This window comes from Osmerus mordax, chromosome 6, assembly GCF_038355195.1.
Source record: "Osmerus mordax isolate fOsmMor3 chromosome 6, fOsmMor3.pri, whole genome shotgun sequence".
Classification (NCBI taxonomy): domain Eukaryota; kingdom Metazoa; phylum Chordata; class Actinopteri; order Osmeriformes; family Osmeridae; genus Osmerus; species Osmerus mordax.
In genome coordinates this window covers 5850386-5864124 of record NC_090055.1, presented here as the reverse complement: position 1 = coordinate 5864124, position 13739 = coordinate 5850386, and the positions used below count along the sequence as shown (strand labels likewise).

At 38.9% G+C, this 13739-nt stretch overlaps 1 protein-coding gene across 1 annotated transcript; it reads right to left on the bottom strand.

Moving 5' to 3' along the window:
* Positions 1–505: 505 nt before the first annotated feature.
* On the bottom strand, positions 506–6268 carry tmem106ba (transmembrane protein 106Ba). The gene is made up of 8 exons (XM_067238027.1): positions 6155–6268; positions 5350–5554; positions 5061–5124; positions 4820–4979; positions 4544–4684; positions 3959–4008; positions 3817–3870; positions 506–3679 (listed from the first exon to the last, which is right to left on the bottom strand). Exons 2-8 carry the CDS (start codon positions 5540–5542, stop codon positions 3559–3561), a joined length of 783 nt encoding a protein of 260 aa, XP_067094128.1. The 5' UTR covers positions 5543–5554; positions 6155–6268; the 3' UTR covers positions 506–3558.
* Positions 6269–13739: the final 7471 nt, after the last annotated feature.

Genomic DNA, 13739 nt, shown 5'->3' with positions numbered 1-13739 from the left:
GAGGAAGTTAAGTGTATTTTAAATGACAGCAACAGATGTGAGCAAACCTCCCTGCACTGACCTCCAGTGCTGTTCTTCATCTGGAAGCCAACAGAGTAACACACAGACATACATCTAGACTAGCACACAATCAAGACCCACTCTGAGATAATACAGGACAGTGAAATATATTGCATACGAACAATTTACCAAGTATAATGCTAATTTCAACCACATTTCAGTGGTCACTAAACGTATTGGAGGTCAACTACATAGAAGTTATTTTGATGGGAATGTTTGTATCAGCTACAGTAATACAGTTGCAGTATTTAACACATACATTATCTGCTCTGGTGGTTTTAGTGCAAGTTTTGGTTTCCAATATTTTGTCTCTGCCATTGAAACCCCAGTCAAATCTCAGATTATGATATCTAGCGCCCTCTAGTGAGTGTATACGTTATTGCATTGTTTGACTGGTATTTTCTTTAGACTCTACACATGCCAACGACTCAACTACTCAAAAATGTGGGGGGAAAAAAGCAATTTTTATTTTCGCTCTTAGGAAATACAAATACATAATTGCCTGTCTGCTAGAGTGTATGGGTGTTTGGCAGTGGTTTACATGGACAATGTCAACATTTACACCAACTGGGTATCAGATATGGCACATTAGGAAGATGGAAGTTGTATTATTGGATGCCATCACAATTTACCATCAAAGGTCAATAGTCAATACATCATGGCACTTCAAAATTCAGCAAAATATGCAACAAACTGTGTGTGCATGACATCACCAGGATAATAATCATATATTAAACTTGTGGAATATCTATTAAGATGAATTATTTGTACATGCAAAATGTATTTTTAAAGACATATCAAAGAAACAAATGTAAATGTATTTTATCCCACTGCAATAACTCACACATTCCAAACTGATTAGATAACTGTTCTCATTTCCTTAGCACACTTCTAAAATATAACTTCCATAAAACATGTGACTTTCACTTTGGGTTTACAAATGTTTTAATTCACATCATTTAACACACATTACAGTTATTGGTTATATAATCTTATAACATATAATCTTGATTTAAAAACAGACAATCTTAGCATGTATATCAGGGCTCTTCAATTAGTTTGGAGCTGGGGCCGGTTCTTGAAACTGAGGCAAAGTCAGGGGCCAGAGGATATGAGTAATCACGGTAACAAATAAAGAAATTACAACAACATACTGAAGGAGTCAATATATTCTATTTTGTAAGTGCATATAAAAACATATGCCCAAGAGGCCGCATATGCCAAAGGATTCAAAAATCAAACCAGGTGAGCAATAACCAAGCCATATTAACAGACAATTGGAGAAAATGCAATTAACTAACAAAAATGGAAGACTAAGGGCGGTGGGGGCCCCTGGGCTTGGGTCATTTTAGGGCCCTACCAACTATACATGACTTTAAATATATGTGCTATATGTATTTAGAGCTGCACGATTCTGAACAAACAACTAAACAAAATAACAGAATTTATGTTAATTGCTGAAGTGTTGCTGAATTGCTGAATGTTTAATTAATCTGAATTATTAAAAGAAAACTTGGTTTGAATGCATGATTCAACTACTCAAATACGTCACTTGTTTCATGGATGAATCCGCATTTTTGAACGAATCTCCTGAATTAACGATTCAAAGACTAAATGTTCCCCAATGACAAAACATTTTTTTAAGTTATTATACCATGGTCTGGGTGAATACTCGATTCTGATTGGCTGCAGCCAATCAGCCAAGTAGTTCCAGCAAAACTGTTCACCGTTCTAAATTATTGAGCTGGCTACATTGTATGAGCAAAGAACATCTTTCCTTGGTATGAGCCTTTACAAAGTGTCTGAAATAAGTAACAATAACATCAGGGACGCAGTCAAAACCTCCGTTTACAATTTTGAGAAACTTTACCAAGCTAACATGTAATTACAACAATGAGTGACTTCAATATTTCTTTTAACCTATTTGGTAAATTTTGCTTTTCTGAATTTACTGTGTCAGTCAGTGTCACGTAACCGCTCATCTCACATCCCATTCGATTCACCTCGCTAGTCAACCTAGCTCTACTTCAGACTGCGGCCAACACATAAAAATCTTGATTTGGGGACAATGACATGGCTAGATTGCTGGCTAGTCTTGTTGTTAAACATACTGTCAAATTATAATTACTGTTTGGAGAATATGTCAACTTTGATTGCGATCATCTCACATCCATTTGCTAGCTATTCAACCCGCTACACATGCTGTGGCCGTACTGTAGCCTATACTAGCTAGTATATGGCCGATACCTTGTTCGTGAAAACCTTGATATTGATTTGGGGACAATGACATGGCTTGTTAGCTAGCTAGTCTTCTTGTCAAACATATTGTCAAATTATATTTACGGTTTGTCAACCGTACACAATGTTCTTGTCTAAGAATCTTGCTAGCATAACTTAGCTAATAGCTCAGTCCTCCGCTGCACGTAAACGGGCGGGGCCCCCTACAGGACGGGGCCCATGGGCTGGAGCCCAGTCAAGCCCAATGGTAAGTCCGGCCCTGGTCACGAGTGATTTTTTTGTTGTTGTCATAGTCACGAACTGAATGAGGTTACTGGAGCACACTCCGGGGGCCAGTCCAAAGCTGCTCGGGGGCCGGATTAGGCCCGCGGTCCGCCTATTGAAGAGCCCTGATGTATATAATACATCACCTTCCAAAACGTCAAATTCTATCACATTTAAAATGTATCTCACTGAAACCCTGGAGTATGTTTAATGTACATAACAACTTAAGGAAACATGAGACTTGAGTAGAAGGAATGGGGTAAAAGGCAATCAAAAATGGTAAGGGAAAGTTAGTGGTGCTCATAATCAATGCAAAACTAAAGAAGGCAAATATAAATGTGTGCTTGCTGAAAGGAGTCAGTCAATCAGTTGAAAATTAAAATAGAAATGTATCAACATAGGCGTTTAAGACGCTTTTAAAAGTACGGCCCTTTTGCTGTGAATATGCTAATGCTACTGCAGACCTAAGGTAAATCCATTACCAGTTGGAATGTACAGAAATTTGAATATACTGTAATGCCTGTAAACAGACTGAATAATGTTTTGTTGGTCACAACAGCTTGAATGGTTCAAAGACTGGACTGAATTATATAAGTGTGCAAACTTTTTGCTCACAGCAAGCACACTAACAAATGTTTTCTATTAGTCTACTCAGGTATTCCATAGTATTGGATGGTTAGTGGTAGCCTTCTAGCAGTCGTATGACAAAAACGTATTGCCTTATCACCCACAGATTATTGTATTTCCCATACCTGGTTAAAGTGCATATTTCTTGCCTGTGGACATTCTTTTGTAAAATCTTTGAGAACTTTGCCTACATGGGAGAGAACATCAACAAGGTGTGGCAATGCAACTTTACAGTGACAAAGCCATCTTATTCAACTGTCAGCTGACAATGAGATACGATTTTCCACACTTTCAGTAAAAAGTCAGCCGAAAGGAACTCCATGTTCTTCAGACAGTGAGATGACTATAACTAATATGCCTGGAACCAATCTACTGGTAAACCTGCACATGTCCGTGCAATGAGGTGGTGTTACCCCCACAGTCCACATACTGGTACATTTCTTGGGATACCTGCTCTGCATGCCCAAAGTAGGTTGTGGTCACAGTCACCCTGAAAACACAAGATAAGAGGTCTTCCAAAGTGGCAAACAAGGATTTACAGTAACGATCATTTTCAGTTACTGAACTGTTTATATGTCAATGTAAAAGATAAGGTTAGGGCTGTATAATTTAATTGACAATACTTACTGCATCATTACAACAATGTTGTGCACTTTTATGGTCTGCAAAGTGCAGTAGTCGCTGCAAGACAAAAAAATTATAAAGCATAATAATGTCACGTCAACATTATATTCAAGTATGCCAAAATCATCTGCTATTAGATACTTACAACATATAACTCATCTCATCAGCAATGATGGTCGGAACCATGTAGTCAATCTTAAAACAAAGAGTTTGATACACAAGATTAAGATATGATGTAATCAAATAATACGGGTGGAAACACATATTCATGAGGCAATCAGGTCATTTTTGTCCCTGTGTCACAAATGAAATATATACAATGAGTAACTGAGCCATAAATCCATTATCAAACAACTGATACAAAAACAAAGACACTCTAGACTCACTAGTCTCAGTCAAGGCTCTAGAGTACTGTCCAATTTACTCTATTGTAAAACTGTTCATTTCATTAAGGTTTTTTGATGTAATTAGAAGTAATACCAGTTTACTACAGTCACATGACAAATTCAGTTGAGAGGACTGTTCTCAGAAGGCATAGTAAATCAAACCATGTGGGGCACTTGGAATTAGGAAGAACTCAAAAGTAAATGTATTTCAGCCTAACTAATCTGCATTAAATAAACTGTGTTCATACTGTATTACCATGTCAAATGCGGTTAGGAATAAAAACCAATTACAATAAGGAATGTCCAATGGTTGTAGCAAAAAATATTAGAAAATATGGACCAACCTGTTTCTGATCCAGTGGTATTATGGTTGTAACATTGCTAATTTTAGCCTTTCCAATGACTGTCTTAGAGAACTGCACTTGAGCTGTGATGTTAGTCAGTGATACAGCATAGTAGTTGTTATTGGTGATGTTCAGAGTGTTCTAAAAAGAAACACATAATAATGTCAAGGCGTAGCAGAATCACAGACAGACAAATCATCGATCAAATATATTCATTTCAACCCTTTGATGACAACACTGGATATATTATACGAGGCATAGGAAATATGACATTACTGTGATGTTGAGGTAGACAATCCGCCTCTCCTGGTCATAGGAAACAAAGGCAGACTTCACCCCCACGTAGGAGACATCAATAGAGCGAGGGAAGAGGAAGAACACTGCCAGACCAGACAGCAGTAGGCAAACGGACACAGAAACACTGACATACAGCTTTCTGTGGGATCAAAAAGACAGAAGTTGGAGAAAATTGCCACACATAACAAAAAAGTTGTATAACTTTTAAGTTAGAACTTACGTTCTTCTTGGCCTTAGCCTTTGGTCACTGTATGGAATCAAAGCCACAAGCTGATTCTCTTGGCCTGTAGGAGAAATTACAAACATAGAATTTGCTGATATTGTGTTGCAAATATGTAGTTGCTATATTTAATGATTGATAATACTTATATACTTAATATTATTAAGTCTTTGTCTTATTCTTAGCCTTTGTTTCTGCCGGACTGAAAAAAGCTTATAACTTGGTAAATCAGCCACAAAATGCTACTGTATACATTTGTTGACATGCATTATTGGGCTTATAGTCCTACCTCGTGGGATTCTACCAGTGCCCTGGCATGTGGGGCATGTGACACTGTCTCTGCCAGTGAATTCCACATAGGGGAATTGAGATACATCTCCATTTTTTCCATCCTCATCATTAGAAGTGTCTGTGCACTCCTGAGTAGACGTGAGGGGATCCTCATCTTTCTGCTTGGCCAAGTGTGAGTGTGACTTGCCCATGGTTCCAACAGTCTGTGTTTACAAGTGAACAATGTAGTCTATCAGGTTAAGCAACTGGAAAAGTGCCATCTAACCACATGCCCACACATCATTTGGTTATAAAATTGTCAATTTGCTGGTGTTAGACAATACCTCATGCATTTCACTGTGCACATCTCTAATACCAACCTTTCTTATTCATTAAGCCACATGCGATCACAAAATAGTCAATATCGTGTGGAATGTCCATACTTGAGACTGACACCAGTCAGCAAAATCGTTACAGCTACTCATTATGAGGCTAGAAGTCGCTGAGGATATATTGTACGCCTATGGCCGCCATACTGTGCTGGCAACCATATGCAATACATAGTACATCGTGTACTCTCCCCCTAAAACGACTTAACCTACCTGCCAATATACTGTGAGCTGCTCGAAACAATTTCTTAATAAAAGCGTCGCATTTTTGCCGTTGTTAGCGTTTGATATGTCACGTCATTCACATGTCTGGTCGACAACACATTATTATGGTGCACCGTATGATGACCGTATTAGGCGATTCTCGCTCGGGGTGCTATTACTCTACGACGTGCTTCTAAAATTGCCGTTTACCATTAGGAAACATAATCTTACCTTTATGTCTTTTTAACGAGTTTAACTTGTCATTCGCTTTTCTTTGTTAGGTAACGCTAGTGGTGCTGTTTGTTATGTAAATACCATACACGACGACATGCGTAACAAAAAACGCCCCCTCTTTATTGGACAGACGTGGTGTGCAGCTTCATGACGTGGTGGATTCTATCAGTGAAGTTTGATGGAAGGAGTGTGTACTTTTTTACTTGATAGATGAGAAGAATGTAAGATGCGCTACAATAGCGTAATGATTTCGTTGCACCAATTTCATATCGCAGTTTAGAATAAAGGCCCAAGCAAGACGAGCATAGAGTTTAGCATTTTAATTCTTCAAAATCCCAATGTCTGTCTGAAGCAGTTGTCAGAAGAGATAGGGAGGTTGACTCAACTATGATACTAATGGCGTAGTGGCCTACTGTATTCTTTATGCAAACAAGATCGTTCAGAAGCCTACATTAGGATTGATCGAAATATCACGTTAGTTTTTCGAGAACATGCATTGTGTAAAATATGCAATGTGTAGCCTATATCAGCCACATGATGGCAGTGTGCTTCAAGAAAAAAATTACAGCCGTGATTCTGGGATGGATTGAGTAGGCTCTCTGGCGCACACCAGACTTGTTTAGTCCTGTTGAACCGCACCATGGAGCGTTTACCCCCTTAATGCGGTTCGTTTGGGATGGTGTGAACAACCGCTCTTTGAAAGCTCTTCACTTTCAAGTGAACTCTGGAGCGGTTCATTTATGGTGTGAACATCACAAGAAGCGTACCATGGGTTATTGTTTAAAACGTTTTTTCATTTCTATTTGGGTGACTCAAAAAGTGACCGAGGCCTTTTTCAAATATGGGCAGAAGAAAACATTTCGAAACATTTCATAACATGACGGTGCTCCATTATGTAGGGCTATGCCTACGATATAAATGTAGAAATTGCGCGGAGTTTGTTGCCCATTTACCAGCAAATTGTATGTCAACATCAACTGAACGAACCACGTGACCTTTTTCACCTTTGGACCCTGAATTTTGCTTTTGTGAACGCAACCGCTCTCTTATTGAGAGACTTGTTGCTCTTGTTGGTTAGTTGTAACTGATTTAAAATTCTTGTACTCGCTGTGAAATATTTTACTGTTGATTGCTTTTTTACAGGTAAACTCTTGCACTTTTTGAGGTTCATGTTGTTCAATTGTAACTTGTTTAACTACATGCTCTTATGGTTCTTCCCTTTGGCACTTTGTTTTTTTCACAATGTATGCTCATGATTTGGCTACCCGCAATGTTTGGGGCTATCTCGTTGTTATGATCAGTGACCTAAGCACTTTTGTAAAGCTCTCTCTTGGAAGTCGCTTTGGATAAAAGCGTCTGCTAAATGAATAAATGTAAATGTAAACCGGATCAATTGAAAACTAAACAATGTAGCCTATCATCATTGATTCGATTCGATTGGTTGGAGTTAATTATTCATACAGTATGGGTATCCGTTTATTTTATCAAAACAATTTAATCAGCATAATACCATGATAACATGTAGTATGCAAAATTAAATATAGGAATCATATTGTTTTGTAAACAGTTTGTCAGGGTCTTCCACTTTTACAATCCCAGATATCAAGGTACTTCACCTGTATGCAATGTCTGCTTCGGCACACAATTCTCAGTTAATATGAGTTACACAGTAGGAGCCAAAAAAAAGCCTTTAGCTTCAGTCTGAAGAGGCAGGTGAAGATTTTTCTGTTCCATGCTGCCTGTGTGTCTCTGATAAAGCCAGAGAGAGTCATGTGGACATATCTGCCCATTCCAGGTGTTAACACCTCAAACTACATATTGCAGATAAACACCATATTTAAAAGGGAAATTAGTCTTGTTTATCTATAGAAACCAGGACTGTGTTGACATGTTTATACATGCAGTTCTAAATGGGATTGAGGTTATGCTACAGGCCCTGGTAGGTTGACCATCATCCAATACGGTGCTCTACCCATTACCATAGAAAAGTCATATTACCACAAGGGTTATTAGGCTTTATTAACCACCATAAGTAACTATGAAAATAAACTAAACCCTGTTTGTGGGGGTCTTTAAGTGTGTTGCTATCTGCTGATTGCCCTTCTTGGTATTTACCTTATTTTTAGACTGAGCAAAAGGGTCACTTGTTTCTTTTAGTTCTGACCTGGTTTTGTTCACACTAACATAGAATTCCATTATTGGTCAGATAGTTACATAGATCAGCCAATGCAGTTTTTTATTTTTCTGGAAATCAAACCATTTAATCAGCTGGGAAAAAATCGTATGCATTACTGGCATGTACGATTTCTGCCAAGATTTGTATTTATTTAATTTGAATGTAATAAATTATTCACACCTCATTGCACTATTTTCCATTATGTTTCTACTATTAGTATGATTTAGACATTTGAGTCTGAATGGCTTGCCCTTTTGACCTCATTCAGTGTGGTGTTAATTTGATCTCAACATGTGTCCAAGGTCAATTACTTAGCAGCTCATCTGGAATGCTGTGGGTTTTAATCTTGTTTTGAGCGTCAGACCATCAAGTTGGATTAACTCAACATTCTATTTTAAGTTTATCACAGCTGCAGCCATAACTGGGGTTGCAGTCTTTGGAATTACTAGATTGGGCAATACTTTGGTTAGATTCTTTCTAACTGGACTTTGGGACAACACTATAGTTGCCTACTTGACCCCTTTTCTTGACATCCTAGACTAAATAAATATTATTAATGAAATATTGCATCAGGTCAAGACCCAACTGATTTGAAACAAGCAGTCATTAAGCCACTTCTTAAAAACAGACCCTTGATCTTGGACTACAGGCCTATTTCTAATCCCTCTTTTTTAATACTTGGAAAACAAATCTGTCCCAACTGTGCAACGGACTCTCCTGAAAGGTCCAACATTGGCAGACCTCATTCAGTCAAATCCCAGCTAGCATAGTCATGAGGTCCCACCCTTACTCTTAGTCTATTCCTGTAAATGTCACTGTGGGGTTGACAAAATGCACCCCCGAAAACAAAACTATTGGCAGTGTTAGTTTAAGAATAGCAGTCATTTGTGGGAATGCAGAAGAAATGACCATTACACATAGAGACACATGCATGCACAAGCACAGGTTCACTTGTACACTAAGTCTGCCCTGTCTGCTTGTCATAACATATTAACATCGGGTCAGGCAGCTCTCTTGGTGGTTGCTATGGCAGCGATGAGTGAAAAGTGTCTGACTGTAGGCTAATTCTCCAGGCTCATCATTCCATAGAGAGCTGCAGCAGGGACTATACATTGGTTTAACACTTACAGTTCACTACTAGAGAGCATTCCCTTCACGTGTGAAGATTAAATGATTCAAAAACAGCATGAATAACCACTATTACATTTACATTCTACATTATTCTTTTTGCAATGTTTGTGAAAACATTATCAGTGATGTAACGTGACTCACTGACCCATGCAGTATGTAAATTCCGAATTTATAAGAGCACTGTCATGGAATGTTACTTTTTGGGTTTGCTAGTCAGTGCCTCTGCTCTCTCGGGTGTTTATCTGCACACAAATTGTGGCACTGAATTTGCACCATATTCAGATTCTGAAATATAGAACCATCTTATTTAAAAAAAGAAATTAATGTAAACTTTTTAAAGATGACCTGTTGTGACTGTGATGCAGTTTTGGTTAGCATTACATTATTTGACCTGTCACTCTAATGAAGGCATTCCAATGGTCAACAATTACCAGCATGGTTTATGGTCCTGAGTTCAAGTCACCACGTTATTTTCTCCATCCAATAAAGGTGTAGCTTATCCCAGTATCCAGCGTGCAAAAAAGTGCATATCTGCTGTCCATCTTTTTGATGCATCTCACATACATTCCTCAATCAATATGTTATTCCATTTCATGTGACCTATATCATTTTTTTTTTTATCATACACAGCAGGGTTTCCAACTGGGTTCCTGCAAAGCTTTCTTCCTTTAGAATTTTGCTCTAACCACACCATATCTCTTGCTCACATATGTTATTGCTCATGTTTGTTATACTCTCTGAATATTATTTTCCAGGAGCGGTAAAGGATTTCTTAGCCTTTTAAAATGAAACCATACAACTGTCATTTCAATAAAGGCTAGGAAAATTTGAATGACAGCTGTTTATGCACTGTTGCTTTTTTATCCCAAGCATCTGTTTACAACAATCAGTCTGTTTGACCTCAACATCTCTGGTTACATTCCAGAGTTCAGAGACATTGTGTTTTTTTCAATTAAATTGTTTATCATTTCGCTTTGGGGATATAAAAGTGTGAATTCACAGTATGCTGTCAAAGATCCCTTATGGCTCACAGATGTCACAGACTAGTTAAATTCAGATTTCTTAATGTCCTACCATATTTGACGTACAGAAATCATATACATTTTCCCTCAGTTTTTTGCTTGGCGGGACTACATCTTTTATGAATACTGTTCCTTATTCATATTAAATGCAACCATCCACTTCTCATATCATGCCATTTTCCTGAAACCCTGGTTATCCTAAAAATAATGTGGTGAGATACATTTGCATTTAAGGCCCATAAGTTAGTTCAAAAAGTAATTTTTAGGAGTGTAGCTGCTATAATTTTGTACTATTTGTATCTCTTGTATCTGTAGTACTATTTGTATTTTTTATATTTTTATAATGTCAATTATTTGGCTACTTTATATTTTATTTTATTAGTACTAGGTAGACTTGTACCTTTAGTATAGTTAAACCATATATTTAAGTTTTAGGATTCCTATATGTTTAATGTATGCACCTTCCTGCCAAAGTAAATTCCTTGTTTGTGCAAACTTTCATGGCGAATAAAGCCCTTTCTGATTCTGATCATCTTCAATCAAACACCATATACTGCATGATTATTGTGTACACCCCTGCTTAGAACAATATTTTACATACATTTTCACTAATTCTCTTAGTTTCAAGGGACTCCCCCAACAGCAAACATGCACCATAAAGTATTACATATCCCACATCATCTTTTTCTCCTGCCTTGATCTCTATTCTCTGCTGCTCTGAGCTGAGCTACGATCTCTCTCACACCCTCCCTCCCTCTATTGCTCTCTTTCTCTCTCTGATCCTAGGAGCTTTGTGTGCTTACTGTAGCTCCTACGCTGAGTGCGAGTGCTGCTTGTCTCCAACTGTCCTCCGAGGGCTGCTATAGCGAGGAGAGGAGAAGAAGCGTTTGTCCTCAAGCCCTTGGCTGAAAACAAAAGAGGGGACAAAAGAGATAGAGGGAGAGAAAGAAGGAGAATAGAACAGAGGAAAGCACATTTAGTTCCAAGACAAAGTGAGACAGGGAGAAAGGCATAAATGAGCAAGCAAGTGACAGAGCAAGAGCAGAAAGAGAAGGGAGGGAGTACTGGCTAACAGAGGGAGAGAGAGGGCGAGGGACTGAGAGAGAGAGAGAGAGAGAGAGAGAGAGAGAGAGAGAGGGAGACGGGTATCACACTGCAGACGCACAGCCACTGTCACTGCTCCACAGCCAGAGGACAGAAGAAACAGCAGCAAACAACAACAGCTACGATGGAGGAAGCAGACTCTATCATTCATCTGAAGCCTCGTCCTATTCATTGAAACCACATCTCTCTGGGACCATCCTGCCAAGAGAGGACGAGGAGAGGGAAAGAGTAAGAAAGGAAGGAGAGAGGGCGAAAGGAGTAGAGGGAATCTCACTCTGCCCTTCAAAAGGGGGTGGCACAGTCCCTTACTCCTGTCGGACTAAATTACGCATACAAACAATCGTACTTAGCTTAGCTTTGGATGATTTGGGGCTGTTTCCGTTTTCTGGTGACATTCTGGACTGAGTGGATTTACTTTGCTCCTGTGGAGGACCATGGGGCTGTGCTGGAGAAGCACACAGATCCCTCACATAAGGACAGGGGATTGCCGGTACCTGCAGGTGACAATACTGTTGTTCTGTGGCATCTGGAAAGCAGCCCACACACAGACAGCAGACAACAGCAAGTCTGTCTACTTCTGGGAAACAGGTATTTCACTACTTTTACAAAGAGTTTGAGGTAACTTGATGAGGTAACATCAAAAAGATGTACTGTAGTGAACTGTGGTGTAGCTGTTTGCTCCTTTTGGTTCGAGTAAAATATCTGACTATGTTTCAGTGTGTTCTCGTAATGTTATGCAGGATATCTGAGTACAGTGAGACAATCCTTCATACAGTACCTTGTACCTTGTTCAAATTCAAACCTTTGAGCTATTTGAACCTTTGAGATTCCATGTAGACTTCCTTCTCACTGGCCTCTCCGAAACATAAGGCTCAAAGTAGATTGCATGCTGCATTAAATAGTGATTAATTCAACTCAAAGAGCTTACTCGATAAAAATTATTGCTTTGTCAATATTGGAGAATTGTGGACTTGGAAATTTGATTTAAAGAGCAATATGAAATCTCTTCATACATGGGTGATCGCAAGGAACACCTAGAGCTGGTGGGATTTATTTGAGATTGATTCTTATCTGTCTCCTTGGTGAGATCATGAGTGGAATATTGCTATTAACTTGCTATTGCTATTGCTATTAAACAGGTAACAATGAAATGTTAGTAGACTGATGACTGAGTATTTCCACACAGGAGTATACTGATTGTATAGTGTCTTAAGTTCCTAACTCTTTGGTGCGCCCTGCTTAGGGCCATAGCCTCAGTGGCTGGTCTCGTCTCTCATATGCCCCTGCCATTTTAAAGAGGATGTAGCCGGGTAAGGAGATTAAAGGAGCAAAGATTTAACTCAGGAAAAGCAGCCCAGGGAGTCAGGCATTCCTTTAGAGAGAGAGAGAGAGAGAGAGAGAGAGAGAGAGAGAGAGAGAGAGAGAGAGAGAGAGGGAGAGAGAGAGAGAGAGAGAGAGAGAGAGAGAGAGAGAGAGAGAGAGAGAGAGAGGGAGAGAGAGAGAGAGAGAGATTGAGAGAGGAAGAGAGAGAGGGTGGAGTACAAGACTATCTATCTTAACCTACATCCATCCCACTGTAGGTCATAGTGATTACACCTCTCTCCCACTCTAAAGCACTTCCTCCCACGCAAGACATACAAGCTCTCTCGTCAAAGTGAATTAGGTCTCTAGATTCCGACTCCTCTAGTTAACTAGTCCTCTCTTTAACTAAATGTAGAATATTTATTTGATATTAGTCATGGAGCTCTCTGTTCACATTCCTTTTCAGCAAACAGTAGATAGAGCACTGGTAGGACCTGTCACACGACAGATTTTAATAAAAAAAAGAAAGAAAATTTGTATTTGCATATGCATGTGTTTGTTCAGTTTTTTTTGCTGGCCAAGCTGTTTTCATAAAATGTTATGTTTTTGCACAGAAGAATGCAGCAAAGGGAATATTCTGCTGGAAAGCAATGTTCTGATGTTTGCATAATGATGAGTGTTGCTGAAATACAGCTCCTGTCTTCAAACCGTAGGGAATTGGCTCACTTTGCTTTTATTGTTTTCTGTGAAAATATGATCTATCGGTTTTGGAGGTAAAACAATTTCAGTTATATTTTCCTCTGGAGGGTTCCATTAAAATGAGGATTATGGAGACAGAATGCTCGGA